The sequence below is a fragment of the Leucopleurus acutus genome (assembly GCF_964270905.1).
Source record: "Leucopleurus acutus genome assembly, chromosome: 19".
Lineage (NCBI taxonomy): Eukaryota > Metazoa > Chordata > Mammalia > Artiodactyla > Delphinidae > Leucopleurus > Leucopleurus acutus.
In genome coordinates, this window is record NC_139161.1 from 47,007,845 (window position 1) to 47,030,197 (window position 22,353).

General features: G+C 50.3%; 2 protein-coding genes across 2 annotated transcripts; one reads left to right on the top strand and one right to left on the bottom strand.

The window, feature by feature from the left end:
* Positions 1-1,441: 1,441 nt before the first annotated feature.
* On the top strand, positions 1,442-7,560 carry GEMIN4 (gem nuclear organelle associated protein 4). The gene is made up of 2 exons (XM_082861061.1): positions 1,442-1,481; positions 4,265-7,560. The coding sequence occupies exons 1-2, from the start codon at positions 1,472-1,474 to the stop codon at positions 7,432-7,434; spliced, it is 3,180 nt and encodes a 1,059-aa protein (XP_082717187.1). The 5' UTR covers positions 1,442-1,471; the 3' UTR covers positions 7,435-7,560.
* A 1,419-nt stretch (positions 7,561-8,979) lies between these two features.
* TLCD3A (TLC domain containing 3A) lies at positions 8,980-17,339 on the bottom strand. Its single transcript, XM_082860639.1, has 5 exons — positions 17,158-17,339; positions 16,624-16,707; positions 12,562-12,766; positions 11,049-11,144; positions 8,980-10,596 (listed from the first exon to the last, which is right to left on the bottom strand). Exons 1-5 carry the CDS (start codon positions 17,277-17,279, stop codon positions 10,327-10,329), a joined length of 777 nt encoding a protein of 258 aa, XP_082716765.1. The 5' UTR covers positions 17,280-17,339; the 3' UTR covers positions 8,980-10,326.
* Between the last annotated feature and the right edge of the window lie 5,014 nt (positions 17,340-22,353).

Below are 22,353 nucleotides of genomic sequence, written 5' to 3' on the forward strand. Positions count from 1 at the left end.
GGCATGTGGGATCTTAGTTCCCTGACCGGGGATCGAACACGCACCCCCTGCATTGCAAGGTGGAGTCTTAACCACTGGACTGCCAGGGAAGTGCCTGATGTGGCCTTCTAAGTTTGTTATAGTAAAATAAGTGGTTTATGTAAGTACTAAACACATGCCAGATTCCTCTTTATCTGTTTATCTTATGTTGTAACATACCCCCAATTTTTTCTCTTAAATGTACAGCTATGCATGAGAGAACTGAATGCTGTTTATCTACCTGGGACATTTTAGCTTCATGATATCAGCCTCCTTTTATTTCTCTCATTGCCTGTCATTTTTCCTTTGTTGCAGTCTTTAATATTTTATTCATCCTAAAACCATTTACTGTACCACTTTGGCCTTTTATCAAGCAATCCAAAAGTTTACCTCTGCACAGGGCAGCTAGTAATTTTAAACCAAAAGTTACTACTTTCCCATCTCTGGGAATGGTATAATCAGCTACAAAACAAGGTTTAAAGATAGTTTTGCCCAAGCTGGTGTTTTTAAACAGATGAAGTTGGGAAGTTCCTCAGTTTCTCCAGAGTTGTGTTTTCAGAGTAGTCATTTTATTTTTCGACTTGAGGGGTTGTGGTCCTAGCGTATTAAGTTGAAGTTCAAATATCTCTTGAGTTTAAATCCAGAGAGATTTAGAATGGCTGTGTTGTGGAGTTCTCCTAGGTTAGCCTGTAAAGTTAGTATGAAATCCATGTGTGTCTGACGTCTGAATGGAATTAGCAAAGCCAGGGACATTTAGTGCTCCTTAGTATGACTTTCTGCCCATCTCACCTGTCCCACAATGTCCTTGTGAGTCGAAGAGTTTCCAGGAGGACTCCCCGTCGGCCACTGAAATTTATGGTAAGAGTTGATGGGAAGAGACCCGCTGCGGGGGAGGAAGCCTCTCAGGGAGTGGTGAGTCCATGCGGGTTAGTGGGCAGCCTGGGTAGGGGCATTCAGCGAGGGTGAACTGTGGCGGGGGTGTGAGGAATCCGGGGATTACTGGGTGCGGGAGAATGCGGGGCCAGGGACGGAGCTATAGGTAGGGCAGACTGGGGCCCAGGAAGTAGGGAACTGCAGAGACGCGCGGCCGAGCGGAGCCTGGGCTGGGAGGGGGCGGTCGTTTGGGGGCCGGGCCCCGGGTAGGGGGGGCGGCACGCCGTGGGATGGAGGCGCGGGTACCTGCCTGTTGCCTAGTTGGAGGCCTCGGGCCGATAGGGGGAGCTGTGGGCCTGGCGGCCCCGATAACGCGGGCGCTTAGGTGGGACCGCGCGTGCGCGCGGAGCGGCGTACATATGCCGGGGTCCGCGCAGAGCCCGAGCTGAGACTGCGGGCGGGGGCCGAGGCGCCGCCCATTGTCCCGCCCCCCGGGACCGCCCATTGTGCCGTGACGCTTGCGCCGCCCTCGCGGCCTGGCGGGGGAGGGGCGACCCGCGCCGCAGCCAGCGTCGCCGCCATGGATCTAGGTGAGTGTTCGGTTCCTCTGGGCCCGCGTGGGCCGCGTTGAGCAACCGGCGACCAGGCAGTGCTGAGTGGGCCCGGGCTGAGAGAGACCTCCGGGCCGGGGAGGGGTTTGGGAGGGCGGGGGTGTCTTGGAGACCGGAGGTCGGGGGGCTGGGCTCTACCCGCCGCTCTTCCGCTCGCCTCTTGCCGGCTCCAGGCCCCTTTCCACGTGAAGGGGCCAGCGGATGTGAAGTTAGCGTTCGCGTGAGTGGACAGGTTCGGGCACGTGCTTTGGAAAAGGCCGGGCTCCGGCGGCGCCCCGGGGAATCCCGTATCCCCAACGATCTCATTTATTGAACGTCTACTAAGTTCTTGAGCAAGCGTCTGACGCTCTTGAGGTCCTCGTGGATAAACGGGGATGATGATACCGTATCAGCCTCACAGAGTTTGGGGGAGTTTTCACTGAGATCACGTGTGTACAGTGTCGAGTCCGGTGCCTTGCGCAGGGCTAGCGTTCTTCAGACCAGCAGTTGTGGGCACGGGTTGCAGCAGCCGAGGCGGCAACGTGCGTCTTGATTCTCCAGACGCCAGGTCTGGGAGAAGGGAGGGGACAGCTGGTATAAGTCGGCGGCTCCTTGCCCAGCCTCCCCCGCTGCTGGATGTGCTCTTAAGGGCATAAGACCAAGAGGCTGTTCTGGGAGAGCTGGGGTGAGGCTCCCCAAGATGTGCCAGTATTAGTAGGCTGTTGAGAAATGTTCTGGTCCCTGTCCCCAGCCAGCTGTTCCGTGGTGGAAAGGTAGAGTTGGAAGAGTTTGGAGCCCTGCAGCTGTGGTGATCTCTGTCCCAGCCTACTGCTTTGCAGTTCCGACAACCTGAGCAAATTGTTTGAGTCTTAATGTTTCCATCTCTAAAACAGGAATGGTCCTCAAAATGTTGATCTGACGATGAAAAGATACACATACCAACTAGCACAGTGCCTGGTACAGAGTAAGCGCTTAAACATAAGGAGCGGGCACTCACAAGCGCCAGTTAACCATTCGTGATAAAACACTTGGGATTCGCCCAGCCATTAACTGCTCCTGGGACTTACTCCTTCAGGTGGCATGAGTATATACTTACCGTCTCTGGAAGGTGGGTCTCGGGGGCCAAACATCTCAGCTGAGCAGGTAGAGCAATAAAATTAAATTTACAGAGTCAGAAGGGAGCCTTTTGGGGAGCCCTGGGAGAGGAGCCTGAACCAGAAAGAAAGGCGAGAACCCCCAGGGAGACCTCTCAGCAACCTGGCTCTTCCTGGGAGTCTGCCTCAGCCACTGGGCACCAAGATGGATTGCCTTCACCAGCAGGTTGCATAGGAGTGCTGTTCCAGATGGAAGAGGCAGGATAGCCTCCTGGCCCATGAAAATGGGGAAGCTGTGTTCTTGGGGGCCTGAGGGACTGAGGAAGGGGCCCTGGGAAAGGGGAGAGGGGTCAGGAACATTGAAGAGTGAGCAATGTTTGTACGATGATTTAGTTTCTGGGCCAAAGGAAATATACCTAAGAAAGACATGTCCTGTTTCTGAGCTGGAGGAAGCAAAGAATAGGGACAAGATTCTGGTCCTGGCAACAGTGGAAAGGTTTGGGAGAACCAGCGTTTATCGAGCACTTAGGCTCTTTGTAGCCTGATTCTTTTTTTGCAGTACACGGGCCTCTCACTGTTGTGGCCTTTCCCGTTGCGGAGCACAGGCTCCGGATGTGCAGGCTCAGCGGCCATGGCTCACGGGCCTAGCCACTCTGTGGCACGTGGGATCCTCCCGGACCGGGGCACGAACCCGTGTCCCCTGCATCAGCAGGCGAACTCTCAACCACTGCGCCACCGGGGAAGCCCACACCACTTTTAAATGGCTGAGCTAGGAGTTAAACCCATGTCTAATTAAACATCCCAAGATGCCTTCCTTGCTAAGTCTGTGTCAACTCAGGGCTCACTGAAGAAGGACTTTTCTGAATCTAGTACAGTATTTTTTTCTATCTACTTCTTGGCTTCTACCAGAGAACCAGGACCATTAGTAGCTTATTCTCTTTGATGGAAAGAGCTGTGGGAATTGAACTGTTTCCCCAAAAGGCAGAACGTTTGAAATCTGTTTCCAAGACAAGGCTTTAAGAGAAAAAAGAGAAGCAGGGCTTGTCTGAGTGCTGCTGTGCAGACAGTCCTGGTCCACGCCCTTCCTAGTCTGTATCGGTACTTAGAAGCTCAGTTGTCAAGTCCTGCAGTAAGTACTTGGTGGCCACTGTAGTTTGGTACTGTCCTTGCGCGCTCTCTCTTTCTCTCTCTCAGCCAGCCCTTCTTCCTCAAATCTTCTGCTGGCCCATCCTTTGCTGGAGGGCCTTGCCTCTGGGCAGGCTCCTTCCTGAGTCACATTTCAAGGTTGACTTGCCTCCTGAGCTTCAGCCCTGTTTCCACTGCTGGAGGACGTTTCTACCTTAATGTTCTACCTCAAACTCCAAATGACCAAAATGTATCAGTGTTCCTTCCAAGCACATCTCTCGTGTTCCCTGTTTGCAGTAGTGCCCGTTGTCTTCCCAGGTCCAGGCTAGAGAGCTTGGGAGTCCTTTTTTATTCCTCAGGTTAATCCTTTGACTTCAGCTCTGCAGCGGGTCCTAGAACCATCCCTTCTTCCCCCTCTCCCACTGATTTCATTCAGAACCCTTTTCATCTCTAACCCTAATAATGACAGCCCACTGACCAACTGCTGCCTCTCCCTCTAACCTCTGCTTGCTGTTCTGAAAATTTTTCACCACATTCTATCCTATTGGACTTCTGTCTGTGCAGGACCTTTGAATATCTGTGAAGAAATGACTGTTCTGCATGGGGGCTTCTTGCTGGCCGAGCAGCTGTTCCGCCCCAAAACACTGGCAGAATTGACCAAGTCTGACTGGGAGCATGTCGGGCGGCCGATTGTGGAGGCTCTGAGGGAGATCTCCTCTGCCACGGCCTGCTCCCAGCCCTTCGCCTGGAAGAAGAAAGCTCTGATTATCATCTGGGCCAAGGCTCTGCAGCCCTACCCTGTCACGGCTTCTGACACTGAAACCCTGTGGCAGGAAGATGTGTTCTTCTCCGTGGGCAACATGATCCCTACCATCAATCACACGGTCCTCTTTGAGCTGCTTAAGTCCCTGGAAGCTTCCAGACTCTTTATCCAGCTCCTGATGGCCTTGCCCACTACTGCCTGCCGTGCAGAACTAGAGCGCTTTTTGGAGCACGTGACTATCGACACTTCTTCGAAGGATGTGGCCTTCTTCCTCGACGTTTGGTGGGAAATGATGAAGCACAAGGGCAATCAGCAGGACCCCCTGCTCTCCCAGTTCCGGACAATGGCCCATAAGTACCTGTCCTCCTCAGATGAGCTCTCCCACCCTCCAAAGAGGTTTAAGTCCGACCCGGATGTGTGTCCTGCCATGCCCCTGCTGGGCATGCTGCTTACCGGGCTGAAGCAAATCCAGGAGAGGATCCTGTGCCCCGGGATGAAGTGTTGCGCCTTGGCCAACTTGGCTGACATGCTGACCGTGTTTGCACTGATGGAGGACAACCCCCAGGAAGTGTCCGCCACTGTGTATCTAGACAAACTGGCCACGGTGATCTCCGTGTGGAACACGGACACCCAGAACCCATATCACCAGCAGGCACTGGCAGAGAAGGTGAAGGAGGCAGAGCGGGACATCAGCCTGACCTCACTGGCCAGGCTGCCGAGCGAGACGATCCTCGTGGGCTTCGAGTTCCTGCGCAGCCTGCTGCGGGAGTGGCTGGAGGAGCTGCGGGCCACGCTCGGTGGCAGCCAGGGGACAAGCTACAGCAGCTACCGGCTGTGCGACAGCCTGACCTCCTTCAGCCAGAACCTGAAGCACTACCTGGACACCGCTAGCCTGTCCAAGGAAGAGAGGCAGGTGGCCTCTGAGCTGGCGGAGTGTGTGGGTGACTTCCTGAAGGACAAGAACAGGGTGCTGAAGAACAAGGGCTTCGAGAAGGACCTCACTGCCTCCATCGCCATGGCCATCATTGAGCAGAAGTTGGACCGGCACATGGAAATGTGCTACATTTTCGCTTCTGAGAGAAAGTGGGCCTTCTCGGATGAGTGGCTGGCCTGCCTGGCCAGCAGCCGGGCTGTCTTCCAGGAGCCCGGCCTGGTGTTAGAGCTGCTGGAAGCAGTGGTGGACGTCAGCGCGGCAGACGGGGCTGTCCCCAGACCCCAGATCAAACAGGTCATCGACTTGATCCTGGAGTGTCATGCACACCTCTCACTGCCAGATAAAAATAAAGTCCTCTCGGGCGTCCTGCTCTCCTGGGGGCGCAAGGGCCTCTCTGAGAAGTTGTTGGGTCACTTGGAGGGGTTTCAGGAAGATCTCAACACGACTTTTAACCAGCTCACGCAGAGCGCTTCTGAACAGGGCTTGGCTAACGCCATCGCTTCTGTGGCCCGCCTAGTCATTCTGCACCCGGAGATCACGGTGAAGAAAGTGTGCAGCATGGCCGTGGTCAACCTTGGCACCCACAGGTTCCTGGCTCAGATTCTCACCGCCTTCCCCGCCCTCAGGTTCGCGGAAGAGCAGGGTCCAAATCCCTCCACGACGATCGTGGTGTCCTGCCTCAAAGAAACAGTCTGGACGAAGTTCTCTACACCCAGGGAAGAGAAGCAGTTTCTGGAGTTCCTGAGATGCCTGGTGAATCCTGTGAAGCCCCAAGGGATTCCAGTTGCTGCTCTTCTCAAGCCAGATGAGGTGCTAAAGGAATTCGTCCTGCCTTTCCTGATGCTCGACGTCAAAGAGGTGGACCTCAGTCTGAGGATCTTCATCCAGACTCTGGAAGCAAACACATGTCTAGAGGAATACTGGCTGCAGACCTGCTCTCCCTTCCCACTCATCTTCAGCCTGTGCCAGCTCCTGAATGGCTTCAGCAGATACTGGCAGCTCCCCAAGGAGAAGCGCTGCCTCCCCCTGGACGGGAAGGACCTGGTGATCCACATCCTGGAGCTCCTCTGTGAGGTGGTGTCGGCTAACGCCGAGACCTTCTCCCCGGACACCTGGGTCAAGTCCCTGTCCTGGCTCCACGGGAAGCTGGAGCAGCTGGACTGGACTGTGGGCCTGAGACTGAAGAGCTTCTTTGAGGGCCACTTCAAGTGTGAGGTACCAGCCACGCTCTTTGAGATCTGCAAGCTTTCTGAGGACAAGTGGACCTGCCAGGCCCGCCCCAGGTATGGGCCCGGCACAGGCCTCCTGGCCTGGATGGAGTGCTCCTGCATCTCCAGCAGCATCTCTGAGCAGATGCTCGCCCTGCTGGTGGTGGATGTGGGCAACCCTGAGGAGGTCAGGTTGTTCAGCAAGGGCTTCCTGGTGGCCCTGGTGCAGGTCATGCCGTGGTGCAGCCCCCAGGAGTGGCAGTGCCTTCACCAGCTGACCAGGAGACTGTTGGAGAAGCAGCTCCTGCATGTCCCCTACAGCCTGGAGTATATTCAGTTTGTCCCTCTGCTCAACCTGAAGCCCTTTGCCCAGGAGCTCCAACTCTCCGTACTCTTGCTGAGAGCTTTCCAGTTTCTCTGCAGCCAGAGTTGCCATAACTGGCTCCCTGTGGAAGGCTGGAGCCATGTGGTCAAGCTCCTCTGCAACAGCCTGACCAACCTCCTGGACTCTGTTCGGTTGATACAGTCAGTTGGCCCTTGGGCCCAAGGACGAGAGCAGGACCTGACCCAGGAAACCCTGTTTTTTTACACCCAGGTGTTCTGTCACGTTCTGCACATCATGGCCATGCTCCACCAGGAGGTGTGTGAACCACTGTATGTTTTGGCCTTGGAGATCCTCACCTGCTACGAAACCCTGAGCAAGACCAACCCTTCTGTCAGCTCCTTGCTCCAGAAAGTAAACGAGCAGCACTTCTTAAAGTCCATCGCCGAGAACATTAGCCCCGAGGAGCGGCGCCAAACCCTCCTGCAGAAGATCAGCAACTTCTGACCTTCGTGGGTCAGAAAACAGCTGGGCCTCAACTTGGCCAGGTCTACGGGAGCTACAGCTGAAAAACACAAATTTTTCGGTTATGTGAAATTGTACACAAGCCCAAAAATCTGACGACATTGTAAAGAAAATAGTTTCTTAGGTATTTGTAACATACAAATTGTAATAAAATTCTCTTTTGAGTTTTATCTTGCCTCTTTTGAGACTTTCTTCTCAATAGTCTAGGCTCATCAGTACACTCTGAAATTGGGCGCAGCCAGTCGTGAAGATCAAGTCAAGCTGGGAGGCGCGTGTTCATCACTGGGCTTCTCCACCCTAGAATCCGGCAAGTAAGTCTAAAGGTGAAACCACCCAGGTGGACTAACTACGAGGTACGTGTGTTCTGTTGCACTGAAGGTCTCTTTAAGACTCATTTCGCCGTATCTTGGAAAGGGCAGGAACTAGGAAAGGGACTCTTTTCTGCTACCAATTGGCCATGTGATTTGTGTGCGCACAAGGCCTGCAACCAGTGTAAAAGGAGAGGGTTGGACCAAGAACATGAAATGTGGGGTGGGTGGGAGGGAGGTCAGTGACCTCAGGAAAATGGGTCTCTTCTGAATCGAGGACTTCTGCCCCACAGTGTTAACTCTGTCCATTCAGTGGATCTCAAAGGGGCTGTGCTGATACTGTCTGGTAATCACCACAGAGGCGTGTTTAAAGGATGGGTGTAATTATCTTCTGCCTGGGGTGGGTTGTCATGGGTTGGTTGGTTGGTTGGTTTTTCTGTTTGTTTTATTTATCTATCTATCAGGTCTTAGTGTGGCAAGTGGGCTCCTTAGTTGTGGCTCACGGGCTCCTTAGTCGTGACTCGCCAGCTGTTTTAGTTGCGGCATGTGAACTCAGTTGCGACACGCATTTGGGATCTAGTTCCCTGGCCAGGGATCGAACCCTGGCCCCCTGCACTGGGAGCGTGGCGTCTTAACCACTGCACCACCAGGGAAGTCCCGGTTGTCACGGTTTTGAAGAACATGTGGGAGCAGGGAACGGTGTGTGCAAATGCGTGCCCAGGATATATTCCAGAACCATGAGGACTCGTTAGGGAAGTGTTTAATTGGGAGGCAAGGAAGGACAGCTCCATACCCCCAATCACAGTGAGGCAGTATTCAAGTTCTCTCCCCCCGCACCTAAAGTGGGCTGGCTCTGTCTGCAGCCTACAATTGGATTTCCACCCTCCTGACTCCTCGTTGGGATTCACCTGGGAAGAGAAGAAAGGGCCTAAAGTTACGTGACCACTGGGCTAGATCTCTAGAACTCTGCAGTGTACTCTTGGCACCGTGAATTACAGAAACATGTTAGAGTGAGGTATGAGCTAGGGTCTGCTGGAGGCTGAAGGCATTCACACACCCCCTTCTCCTGCAACAGCCCATCTCTGCCAGTTACACGGAGAAGAACACAGAACAGAAACAATAGCACACAGCAGCCATTCAAGTTGGTCACAGGACAGGTCTTACCAGAAGTCGGCGTGGATATATTTCACAAATGAGAATAAGTTGGAAAATATTAGTGCAACTTAGTCACCACAGGGGTGATTTATAAAGATATACGGATAGTAAACAAAACGGTAAAAAAAATTACAGCATTTTATGTTTTTAAATGGCACCCATTAAAGACTGAAATAGTCAAAATTTGAGACACTGTTACACACTCAGTACTTTAAAAGTTCACAGACAACAGTGAATTAAAAGGCACTTTTTAAAAATCTAGTTTTTCACTACTGCTTGGGAAAAAACTGCATGGTAGCAGTTTCCAAAACCCGTCCTTGTCGTTCAGGAGCAATTAGTGTTGGCACCGGAGGATCCTATCTGTAAATGGTGGGTGAAGGAGTCAGTCCACAGAACATAATTTGGCCAGGGCTGACTCGCACTTTTGCTCTCCAGCCTTCTGTGGCCAAATGGCAGTAAGTCAGATAGGAACAGACTTTGGACCACAAGCTCTGGCTTATCAGGAGGCAGTCTAGATGAGACATCTCATGGTTTGGAATACAGCAGTCCGTTCTGCTTCATAGGATAAGGACAGTGTCAAAGCGGGGTTACCCAGTGAATAGCTCGGTAGCCATCATTTCACTTGACCCCTATAGTTTTTAATAAGAGCATCCTGTGTGTGTGGATATGGGGAAATCTGGGCTTGAGGGACATGCTAAAAAGGGAATAGTATCTGTGACTGTTGCTCTAACCAAGTCAGCCTGCAGAGGTGCTGACCTATTGGCCTTCCTACCTACTCAGGTGCTTCAGGTTCCCATCCCTGCCATCTACCCCACCCCGCCAGTGAGACTTCTGATCAGAAGTCGGTAGACAGGAGAATTCAATGTTGGCACATGGATGAAAGGATGAGGCAAAGGACCTACGGGTTATCTAGTAAACAATAAAAAACTACCTACCCACAACGATTTTCCCAGGCCAACATCACAGGAAAAGAACCAAGTCATCACTTGCTTCTGCTGGCCCAGTATGTGTGGATACTCCCTGAGTGGCTGGAAAGGTGGGGAGCCACCAATATGAGGACCAGGCAGGCGCCCAGTTCCTTGTCACCTTGGTCCACCTATCTCCACACCCCATGCTTCTACCTCCAGAGCCCTTGAGATAAGACCCAAGGAAGGATCCTTGGGCTTCACGTTAAACCACCTTGCTGCCAGTGGAGGTCTGACGGGATCCAATAGTTGTTACTAAGGAAAAAGTGCTTTTGCAAAAGGGGCAGGTTAGAAACGAGAGGTGATAGGAATATTCTTTAGAGAAACGCTAATCCCTCTGCTTATCAATACCCAAAAGGCTGAGGCCACCCAGGGCACAATCTGCAGTTTGGTCCACGGGAATACTGAGTGGAGGAGGCGCCCTCACTGCCTGGCTCATGGAGCAATTAACCATCCTTTTTGGCTGGGGGAGCATCAAAGAGCCGGACTGCCTTCTTGCACAGCAGAGAGAACCAGTAGATCTGGGGAGCGATGAGGAAGGCGTTGGCCACATTGCAGTAGAAAGGAATGTGGAACGGCACTTGGAGCAGGCTCAGTCCCTGCTGCTGGCCGTAGGACCAGTACATGAAGGGGAAAAGGAGGATCCGACATGAGAAGAAGGTGGTCAGCGTGAGGATTCCGTTCACCTTGTACAGCAGCGTGTGCTGCTGCTTTAGCTGTAAAAGAGGGAAGGAGAGCACAGGGTCACTTTCAGGGAATGACTAGCCTGAGTCCCACAACGGACAGGCCAAGCGTCTCCTTTTCGGACACTTGTAGAAAAGATGATTGAGCACTGCCGTATTTGTATATGCAGAGAGTCTCATATTGTTTCCAACAGTGATGTGAAATTTGATCTAAGCCACCCAGCTGACAGGAGCACAGGAACGGTGGGTTAGAGAAACTCTGTGACCAGGATAAATATATATGAAGAACTGGATCAAATTTGAATCAAATGTACAATTTTTCAATCCCACTGGCTCGAAAGACCAACTGACCTTTAAGTCTGTTCAAGGGTCTCCTACCCCACTATTGGTAGCACTAAAGAAGTTTCTCCAAACCCTCTTAATCTACCAAGGAGAAGCAGAGTCTGTTCCCTCAGCACTCTTTCTGCCACTCCTTTCATACGTGCCTGAATCAGAACTCTGCCCAGCGACACAAACGGAGTACTCAGTTCTGCCATGAAGATGCAGCCAACAAAGAAGTCCCCAAGCTCTCCCCTAAGCCTCTGCAGAGGAAAAGAGGAAAAAGGGAAATAAGTAATGGAGGTTAAGGAACCACTGGAAGGAAAATTCTAACTAGGGCTATTGAAAAGGGTAACCCTGAGCAACCATGCAGGGAAATGGAAGTGCTAAACGGGCCAGTGCAGACCAGTTCACACTTGGAATCCTCATGGTCCAGAGGCAACTGCATCACACACTGAGCTTTCTCTAGAATTTCAGTGTCGGCCAAAAGGAACTCTGCAGCCCACTTCTGGGTATCCAACTTAGTCATGCCAAGGGCAGGCACTTAAGCCAGTTCAGTTCCACGAAATATGCACCAGGGCCCATGCCTGATGTTAGGGTCCCCAACACAATCAAGAGAGACTTATTAAAGAATGTCATGCACTCTACCTCTCCTTTTATCCTTTCTAGAAAGCAGTATAGGGAATTCCCTAGCAGTCGAGTGGTTAGGACTCGGCACTTTTGCTGCTGTGGCCCAGCTTCGACCCCTGGCTGGGGAACTAAGATCCCCCACAAGCCACAAGGCGCGGCCAAAAATAGAAAGCAAGCATGCAGTATTGGGATAGCAGTTCTGTCTCTTAGTACCACCGGGCGAGGTACGTAAACTCGTAGAGCCCCAGTTTCTTCATCTATGGTATAGGGCTAATATTTTCTAATTATCATTTCTAATTATTTCTAATAATTTCTAATGATTAGAAAGCAACAAATTTTTTTTTTTATGTGGACCATTTTTAAAGTCTTTATTGAATTTGTCACAATTTTGCTTCTGTTTTATGTTTTGGTTTTTTGGCCGTGAGGCATGTGGGATCTTACCTCCCCGACCAGGGGTCGAACCCGCACCCCCTGCGTTGGAAGGTGAAGTACTAACCACTGGACCCCCAGGGAAGTCCCCAAGCTACAAGTTTTTAAATCAAGCACCTGTCACCTGGTAGGCACTTTGGAATTACTAGTCTCCCCTCTGCATTCCCATTTCTCTTCCTTGTTGGGTGAGTTTTTTTAATGGGAAAAAATGGATCTGGGGAGAAATTATGAGGCTATTTGCTTTGAGAGTCTGTGCTTTTGTGACATCAAAATAATGCAAACAGCCCTCTCTGGGCACTATCAGAGCAAATAACCAGTTGATGGAGCTACGCTCATTTCTTTGAAACAATTTTTATGGTGTTTTCTATTATATTGTATGAACTAAAGGCAGAACCTTTGACAAATGCTTGGGCATCACAGAGGGCTGGGGGATTGCCAGTAAAGAGGATCACAGACATTTCAGATTTAACTCCTTTCTACACTGTGGCAGCAGCTGGCAGGAGGGCAGTGGGGGCAGCAGGAAAGGGGAAGAAAAGGGGGCAGTCTGACAGTTGGGACACCCAGTTCAACAGGAGGAATGAGTGGCTGAACCTACTGGTGCCTGTCCTGGGAGGCCATTACCTGTGCGACCGGCACAAGGACAAACAGAATAACTGCGTGGTGCGTGATCATGAGGCGGTTTTTACTTAGGAAGTTTCGAAAAATGGTGAGGGGATGTTTGCTGCTCTGGTCCCTGGTTCGGTACCATTCACAGAGGTACATGGCGTAGGAGTCATAGATCATGTATGGAATCAAAAACCAGACATACTCTCGGGCAAGCCAGTGCCTGAAAGAAAGCATATGGATGGTCCAAGAAGTAATTATGGAAATCCGTTATGAAGGCTCACAGCCAGCCTCTTCTTAAACACATCTGCATCAGCTTTGTACTTAATCAGCTGTTTTTACTCCAGATACTTCACAATGAACATGCTGAAGCTGACAAATAAGGAGAGTGAACAACTTTCTCTAAATTACAGGGCAAACTCACAAGTGTCAAAGGTAGAAAGCAAGGATTCACTCAGCACCATGGGCTTCAGTGACTTGCCCTCACTGTTTGTCTGGTTTAGCTACTCATTTGTAATGGATTTTCTGGTACTTTGTGATATAAGCTGACTTTGATAGATATCTCTACCAGGGATTCCACAGACCCACCAAGAAACAGGTTTGGAAAGTGACCCAAATCCCAAACCCAGTATTTCCAGTTTAACTCTACTCAGTTGCTCAATAGTTGGGACATTACTCTTGAATCTGTTTGCAACCCCACTCTAGGAAGTTTCCAGGAAGTAACCCTGGCCACTTTCTTTACAATACTATGGCTAAACCCAGTTTCATTCAAGAAAAATATCTCTGGAAATGAGCCGAGAGCTCAAGGACTACCTTACAGTAAGTAGATAGATACCAAAAGAGAAGCTAGGACAAAAGACAGTGTTCCCATTTACTTGTCCAAAGGGGTTGAATCGATATTTGCTGAGTCAAAATGACAGTTTATCACTGTCCCAGAGCAGATTAGAAGGTAAGTCTCTACAATTTCCAAAATTTTGTTCCCCAAATAGTCACTCTACAGAAAATCTACATGAAAAAAAAAAAATCTAAATTGAAATTATGTACTATCCTGGGAAGGATTAAACTAAGTCAGCAAAGTTTTATCAAGCGCCCATGTGTTAGGTAGAAGAAACCATTTAGTTTTATGGTTCTTAAACTACCTGAACATCAGAATCGCCTGCAGTGCTTATAAAGGGCTCCACGCCTCAGAGACTAAACATGGTGTGCCCAGGACCTCAAATCTGTATTTTTAACCTTGTCTTCATTTAACCTAAGGAGCCAGTCCACTGAACTGCAACATTGGGAATATAGAGTGCCATTCACATTTCTGTTCCTGAATGATTCCACACTTACCACAGCAAAACTAAATAATGAGTAAGCAGTGAAATAGGCAAACAAGTAATGGCAAACTTAATATACATTCAGGTAAATTAATTAGCCAAGTTCCAATGAGGCAAAAAGATGCAATATTTATTCTACTGCCCATCTGTGGTCTCCATCGCTTTCTTGAAGCAATTCCAAAGTAAAACAACTATGAAGAGCAATTAAAAACTCATCTGAAATATAACTGACCTCTCCCCTTGCGTGGAGCCTAGGGTTTTAAAATTTTGCACACGGTACCAATTCAATAAGATGCGAAATTGTGGCTGTTAGTTGAATTCCCTGAAGATTTACCAGCAAGCGATCTGGATTATAATCTTAGCTAGCACTAGCCTGGACCTTAACTTTTGTTTTTGTTTTCTTTGCGGTACGTGGGCCTCTCACTGTTGTGGCCTCTCCCGTTGCGGAGCACAGGCTCCGGACGCGCAGGCTCAGCGGCCATGGCTCACGGGCCCAGCCGCTCCGCGGCATGTGGGATCTTCCCAGACTGGGGCACGAACCCGCGTCCCCTGCATCGGCAGGCGGACTCTCAACCACTGCGCCACCAGGGAAGCCCGACCTTAACTTTTTTTATAAAATGAAGATAATTAAAAAAAAAAAAAAAAAAATCCTTGTCTTACTTTCCTGATGAAGTTATTGTGAAGATTAGAAAGTTAAAAGTATGAGAGTACTTTTAATTGTTACTATTATTATTTTTGGCCACACCACGCAGTTTGTGGGATCTTAGTTCCCAGACCAGGATCAAACCCAGGTCCTCGGCACTTATTTAAGTGTAAGTGAGCTGTGTGGCCAAAAAAAAGGAAGCGCTTACATTGAGAACTAGGGATCTGGGTCTCTTTAAGGAGCTGATGAAACCCCTGGCCCTGCATCACACCCTACAGATAATTTGGGAAGATTCATAGACACCCCCTCCTACCTACAGACATTCTATATGAAGGCCTAAAATTAAAAGACATAGAATAGAAAAATATTTGGATGTACAGACTATGAACCCCAAAAGGCTTTTTTTTTCCAGATGATTAGGTGCCTTTAGGGCATCCTTGTGCATCCATGTAAGTTGAGGGCACAGAAGGTGGTGTCTGTCTCTATTTTGCAAGTAGAGGATGAATCTAAGGCATAAAGATATACAAAAGAGGGGCTTCCCTGGTGGCGCAGTGGTTGAGAGTCCGCCTGCCGATGCAGGGGATACGGGTTCGTGCCCCGGTCCGCGAAGATCCCACATGCCACGGAGCGGCTGGGCCCGTGAGCCATGGCCGCTGAGCCTGCGCGTCCGGAGCCTGTGCTCCGCAACGGGAGAGGCCGCAGCGGTGAGAGGCCTGTGTACCGCAAAAAAAAAAAAAAAAAAAAAAAGATATACAAAAGGAGGACCCTAAAAGCCAAACTTAGATTTGCTACCATGCTCAAGCCACTAAGACACATGGCTTCTGAGGGGAGAACACAAGCGTGCTACAGAACTGAAAGTTAATTGTGTGCAGATCTCTTCCTGAGATGTGTAGCAGCTGCCTGCCGCTTGCCCTCAAGTGCCATGGGGGCTGCATCTGTCTTAGCTTAATCTCTGCAAAGGAGGCAGGTTTCAAGTTTGACCTGACAAACTGGGGGCAGTGAGGGAGCCTGCTGCACCATCAGGAAATGCTCAATTAAAATAAAAATTGAACCCAGCTGAGAAAATGCTGTTAGTCTTTGGTGTATGCAATCAAAGTCACTTGACCTATCTTCTCTCAGCATCTACAATTCATCGCCAATAACTGGTTTTCTCTAAAAAAAAAAAAAAAAAAAGGCAAAAGAAAAGCACGAAAATCTTGATGGCAGGGTTAATCCCAAATAAGAACCAGGCACTAAATTTGCAGGCCACAGTGAGATAGATGCCCCTCTCGGGCTCCCCTCCCATTCCATTCCCAACAGGTGAAAACCAGGACACATAATGGAGTAAACATGAGAAAGGGATTAGGAAAGGCTATTAACTTTCCCTGCACATATGACAATTGCTCTTCAACTTTGAGGAGGAAACGGTGATTCTAGGAAGACAGGTAAAAAAGGATGGCTTTGAAAGGATGGCTTTTAAATGGGGTGGGGGGGCACTGTTACCCAGGTCTAAATACTATACAAAGTAGACCAGCCTGGTCGCTATAATTTGTTTCACTGAATGCACATTTCCTGTCCTGCCTGTGGACTGAACTTTCACACCCATTCGAGTCAGTTTTCTGAAAGCTCCAGAAAACTCTTCATCACCTTCATCTTTCAGAGGAAAGACAAGAGCAGCATTTGTAAGGAAAGGGGTGGTGGATTTGTTCCTTTCCATAGCAGGGCTCTGCTAACCACACATCCTATCTTGGCCAATGAATGCTCCACAGCAGAACCCCAGGGAGATCATTTAAAAGAACCAAAAGCCACACTTCCACTTCTGAATAATTTTCACATTTATCTATCGCATAAAGAACCTGGATCGTTGGACCACACTGTCCTCTAACACGCCACCTTAAATCAGACTCAGGCTCTGTCATGCTCTAGCATTTCTTCAGTTTACTTTCTCCTAAGCTGGCGATGCTGAAGGTGAGGAGAGGAGGAGGGAACTAGTTATAGTGCCCAAGTTTCACCCATTAATCAGCAGCCTGACGGCAAATGCTGATAAAGAACTAGGACCTGTGAGCTACTCAAATGCGGAAGCTTCGAAAAAGCCCAGCGCCGTGATCGGTGTAGCTTTCACCTGGCATTGGATGTTACCTGTCGGTGATCACGTGGCTACAGGAGCGGATGATGATGATCCCAGACCCGGTGGCCAACACAGCCTGCACTGAAGAAACCAGCCTAACGTGCAACAGAAAAGAGAAAAGGGGGGAGGGGGGACGGAAAGAGTGCTCAGTCCAGTCCCATGGACAGCATGAAGCCAGAACTCTTCAACCTGACTTCCCCCGGCCGCCAGGGCGCCGAGGAAAACGGTAGGGCCGCCGCCGCGCTCCCGACTCCCAAAGCAGCTGGCAGATGTCAGCATCGGGGAGACGTCCCTCCCGGTCCTCATCAGCGTGGGCAGCCCCCCCACTCTCCAGCCTGCTCCCGCTCCACCCTCCTCCGCCTCCCTCCCTCCGGGGGCAGGCTGCACAGGGTCCTCGGAGCGCTCCGGCCCGCGCCGTGGACTGGGCGAGGACCCGGGAGGCGGCCCCCTCGCTTCCTGTCGTCCCCCTTTTCCGCCCTGGGCTTGGCGTTGGGCGGGCGCAGCCGGGGCGCGTGGTCGGGCGGCGGCGCGGCCTCGCCCCGTACCTGGTGCTGATCAGCACGCAGTCGTTGTGGGTCCAGGCGGGCCGCGCGCGCCGCAGCCCCCAGGCGCAGAGCCCGAAGAGCCCCGGGAAGAGGAGCGAGCCCCAGGCCAGCGGCAGCAGCATGGGTGCTCGGGCTCGGCCGCCTAGCTCGGCGCCCTCGGCGTGGCTCAGTCGGCTCCGCGCGCGCGGCTCCGGGACTGACGCGGCCTGCCCGCCCCTATTTCTACCCTCCGCCCTCCGCCCCCCGGCCCAGGCCCCGGCCCCGGCCCCGGCCCGCCGCGACTCCGGCAGCCGCCGGGCGCTGGTCCCGAGCCCGCGGCGCCACTCCCCGCGTGACCAGGCCGCGGACCGCGATAGGAGCGGGCTGGCCGGGCGGGGCGGGGTCTCGCCGCCACCGCCCCTGGGCCCCGAGGCGTCCCCTGGTTTCCCGGCCGGCGAGTAGGCGGCAGCGGGAGCTGCTGCCCGCCGGGCCCCGAGTGAGCGGACGTTGCTTCCCCGACCAGCGGCGCGCGAGTGGCCGCCGCCGGGCCGGGGCCGAGGCCGTGGAGGAAGCGTCGAGGCTCTCGGAGCTTCTGTTCCGTCACCGCTGACGCCTCCCCCTCCCTCGGGGACCCGCCTGGCTGACGAACTGCCCCGCACCTGCCCACCGGGCGAGGGAGGGGAGGTGGGGGAGGCCCCGAGAGGGCCAGGTAGGAAAAGGCTCCGGGCCTAGACCCCGACCAGCAGGGTGGGGTGAGCCCGCGGGGCAGGGGCGTGGCCCGGCGCGAACAGGGCGGTGAGCGTCTCTCCAGGCGAAGGAAGGAGAGGGCGGGTGGGCTTGAGGCCGTCTGCTCGCCTGACTTATCTATGAAGCACTCTCGCTTCCAAGTGGGAGGCTTAAGGAAATGGTCGTTCTGCCGGCCAGAGATGGCTTTTCCACGTCCTGCCAACCGCCGAAATTTCTCCAGAGGAGCATCGATCCAGCAGTTCCTCTCTCAAGCCACACATCGAGGTGGAATCTCACGGCTGCAGACTTCCCGTGGTACTGCGGTACTGTCTCTAGGCTTTGGGTCAAGATGCTGTCCCGTCTTGGTGACTGTTTTGTTGTTGTTGTTGACAGCGTTGTGCTTACTTCAAAGTTCTCGGGCCAAATGCCCTGAACTTGGGGGGGCGGAATCGAATCATTTTCACTCAGCACCAGTCACATGGCACCAATACAGTAACTGCAGTATTACCGGCTTCTCTTCTCTTGGGACTTGCCAGAGTTTTACTTTGGTCTGTCTCTTCCTCAGCTTACAAATGTGGGGGGAAAGACAATTCATTTATGTCTACAGCAATTGAAAGGTACTGTGGGTCTCTTCAAATCACCATCATGCAAAATGCTAACCAAAGCCCCATAAGAGTCCTTTGGAACAGCTGGGCTCAGCCTCCCTGGGTCAGTTTCCTTATTTGTGAAATGAAAAAGCTGAATTACAAGTTCTCTTTGGTTCTTCCAGCTCAAAATTCTTAAGATTCTATGACTTTCATAAGGTAACATTATTTCTTTAGATGTCAGTTAAATTTCTCTAACATGGCAGTTGCTGGTGTAGAAAACGATGTAAACACAGCTTTTAACGTCGTCGTATATGTGGTTAAGGTGAGGGATTTAGGAAGCAACATTAAGGAAGCAGAAAACCCAAAGAAAATTCTGATATTTCTTCCACTTAGGGCAACATCTCTAACTCCCAAATTCACCAGTAACACCCTTGGTGAAATAAGAAAGATACTTCAATTTGGTAGCAAGATATCAGGCAAATAAAAAGCTTTCTGTACATTCACATTTGCATGTGGGTAAAGGACAGCTATCTTCCATTCTCTTCAGAACAACAAATCCTTCTGCATTGCAATTTCTACTCCCTACGCGTTTATCCCAGTCACCTCTGGCTCCAGCTTTTCCAGAGAGGGACAAGTGGTCACAAGTCCTCCCTGCCTTCTCTTCTTAAAGGGATCAGCAACATGCATCAAGGATGCCAGTACTTTTCAGTGATGGGAATCAATCTACCCCCTATGCAAGAAGTCGTTTGTACAGCTCTTAAGGAGTCTATGAAACGACAACAAAACAACAGATGTTTCATGCATAGAAAATAACCAGTAGAATCAGTTTCCAACACCATGCTCATGAAGTCACCAGAATGTTTAGGCTGAACCACCAGAAGGGCAACAAGCATAAAGTGAGCCCTGGCTTTTCAAGTGGGCAAACGATAATGTCAAAAAGCATCAAGCTTTTTTTTACACAAACTTCTACTCACCCTTCAGAAGTCTTGAGTCAACTGTTTCCTCCTGCAAGAAGGTTTCAATTTACCTGTCTGTCCAGGCAGGTTGATAAGTTCATTTTCTAAACTGCCTTTGCATTTGAGTAGTGAGCAAGTTGGTTTTTATTTGTATGCGCTTTCCTTGAAACAGGACCATGTCGGGAATTCCCTGGCGGTCCAGTGGTTAGGACTGGGTGCTCTCACTGCCAGGCCCGGGTTCGATCCCTGGTTGGGGAACTAAGATCCTGCATGCCGTTTGGCGCGGTCAAAAAACCCCAAAACAACAACAACAAAAAAAACCCCTCAGAATCTTTTTGTTTTGTTTCCTAAGTTATACCTGGCACATTGCAGGCGCTCAAGAAATGTTTGATACTTTTTAAAGCTCATGCTTATTGAGTGCTTACTGTGTGCCAGGTACCGGATCCAGCATTTTGCATGAGTTATCTCATTGGTTCCTCGCGAAAAATCTGTTGTCCTCACTCTGTGTGAGTGAGTGTGTGTCTGCAAAATGAGACCCAAAGCAACTAAAATATTGCTAAGGTCACACTGATGGTAGCAGAGTTGGGATTCAGTATTTTCTGCCTTCAAGGTCAATGTGCTTAATGACTATTCTGCCTTCAAACTTGATAAGCAAGGCGAGAGTACATAATTCTTTTTCACAATGTGGTTGCTGATTAATAACCACTGTTTCTAATTGTTTACCCACAAATATAAATGTGTGGGGTGGAGCTTATGGGCTCTGATGCTGCTATTATTAACACCATTTTATATTTATATATAATTTTTTTTTTTTTTTGCGGTACGCGGGCCTCTCACTGTTGTAGCCTCTCCCGTTGCGGAGCACAGGCTCCGGACGCGCAGGCTCAGCGGCCATGGCTCACTGGCCCAGCCGCTCCGCAGCACGTGGTATCCTCCCGGACCGGGGCACGAACCTGTGTCCCCTGCATCGGCAGGCGGACTCTTAACCACTGCGCCACCAGGGAAGCCCTAACTTTATAATTTTTCAAAGCACTTTACATGTATTATCTCACTTGGTTCTCAAAATAACCCAGTGAGGTAGGTGAACATATTATTTGCATTTTGTAGATAAGGAGACTTGGATGCAAATGGTAAACTGAATTGCCACCCTACGAAGTGGCAAGTCTCAAATTAGGACCCTGGACTCCTGATTCATGTTCCAGGGTGATTGCAACTACTTCATGCTGAGGCAGACAAAGAGAAAGAAAGTGATGGCCGTTAATGGAACATCACTCCCTTCAGGCTACCATCAGCAAAAGCCAGACAGCATTTCAAGGAGGCAGCTTGCTCTCAGGACTCAGAGTGTGGCCAGGAGGAAGTTAGTTGCCTTCCTTTTTTTTCCCCTTGTACTTTGCATTCAGTAACAACACCTGATCAACACCTTTCACTGATACCTGCATTTGTGTTTCCCCTCCAGGCTGAATGCTCCTGATGGGCAGGTGGGGCCTATCTATCCAGGAGGCAGCCATGGCAGCTCCAGGGTTAGGAGTAGAGGACCTGAGTGCCCGTTTTGGCTCTGCTACTCAGAAGCTGTGTGACATGGAGAAAACTACCTACCCTTCCCTGTAAATGGGGGTTCCTCTACCTAACTCACAGGGTGGCTGTGAGAATTAGCTGAGATCTTTTCAAAAATACATGTAAACTATATGCAGGGCAGGGATTTCCCTGGCGGTCCAGTGGTTAAGACTCCACGCTTCCACTGCAGGGGGCGCAGGTTCGATCCCTGGACCAGGAACTAAGATCCCACATGCCACTGGCTCAGACAAAAAAAAAAAACACAACTATATGCAGGGCAGAGGCCAGGATTATTGTTCTTTCTCTTGGTATCCCCACAGCACAGTTACTTGCTGGTAAGCTTCTCAATAAACATCTATTGGGTTGAAGATGCCCTAGGCCTGCCTTAGCCAGCTTCCAGACTGCAGCTTCTTCAGTTATATCCTGGACTATTTGCAATAGCAAACTGTGAGTCCGAGAAGCAGTCACACCCAAGCACGTGGCTTCTGCAAACAGTGGCCACAGCTGCACACCACAGGAAAGTCTTTGCTTTTGTACACAGTGATAATGATCCCTGTCAATAAAAACCATAATTTACACAAAGAGCTGATTATATAGTGCTTACCTTTGTGTACTGCTCTGTTTTTTCAAAGTCCTTTCACATAGGCGTTTCCTTTGCTATAAATGCAAAAATTTGCTTGTTTGCAGATGGCTACACCTAACTAAAAGCAGAGTGAGTCCTACAAGCTTAAGAAGTATTCAAGGGCTTCCCTGGTGGCGCAGTGGTTGAGAGTCCGCCTGCCGATGCAGGGGACACAGGTTCGTGTCCCGGTCCGGGAAGATCCCACATGCCGCGGAGCCTGTGCGTCCGCAGCCTGTGCTCCGCAACGGGAGAGGACACAACAGTGAGTAAGCCTGCGTACCGCAAAAAAAAAAAAAAAAAAGTATTCAAGGACGTTAATCCATTAAGGAAATTACCTTTGAAATGAGTTAGAACCAGCAAATTGCTGTGAACAAATTCAGCTGCCTTCCTAAATCATCAGGTCAACAATTTTCAGTGTCTTCATGTCTCATAAGTAATTCCATAAAAGGTTGATTTTGCTTACTTTAACTTATATGATTTCTTCTTTCTTTTTAGTTTGTTGGTCATAAAAGTAGTACTTTAAAAAGTAAAACCTGTGCAATATGGAAAATAATCATAAATAATGCCACCACTGAGAGATATTACTCTCAGATTATTAACATTTTAGTAGAATTCTTCCATATGTATACATATATAGTAGAATATGCATTTATTATATATTTCATTGAGATCATGCTTTAAATTAATTTTTTAAATTTTATTTATTTATTTACTTTTGGCTGTGTTAGGTCTTCGTCACTGCTCCTGGGCTTTTCTCTAGTTGCGGTGAGTG

Coding starts and splice junctions, on each gene's coding strand:
- TLCD3A (XM_082860639.1), bottom strand. CDS start 17,279: ATGCTGCTGCCGCTGGCCTGGGGCTCGCTCCTCTTCCCGGGGCTCTTC. Junction 11,145..12,561: donor TCCTTGTGCCGGTCGCACAG/GTAATGGCCTCC, acceptor TTTCCTCTGCAG/AGGCTTAGGGGAGAGCTTGG. Junction 10,597..11,048: donor TGGGCAGAGTTCTGATTCAG/GCACGTATGAAA, acceptor CCTCTTTTACAG/CTAAAGCAGCAGCACACGCT.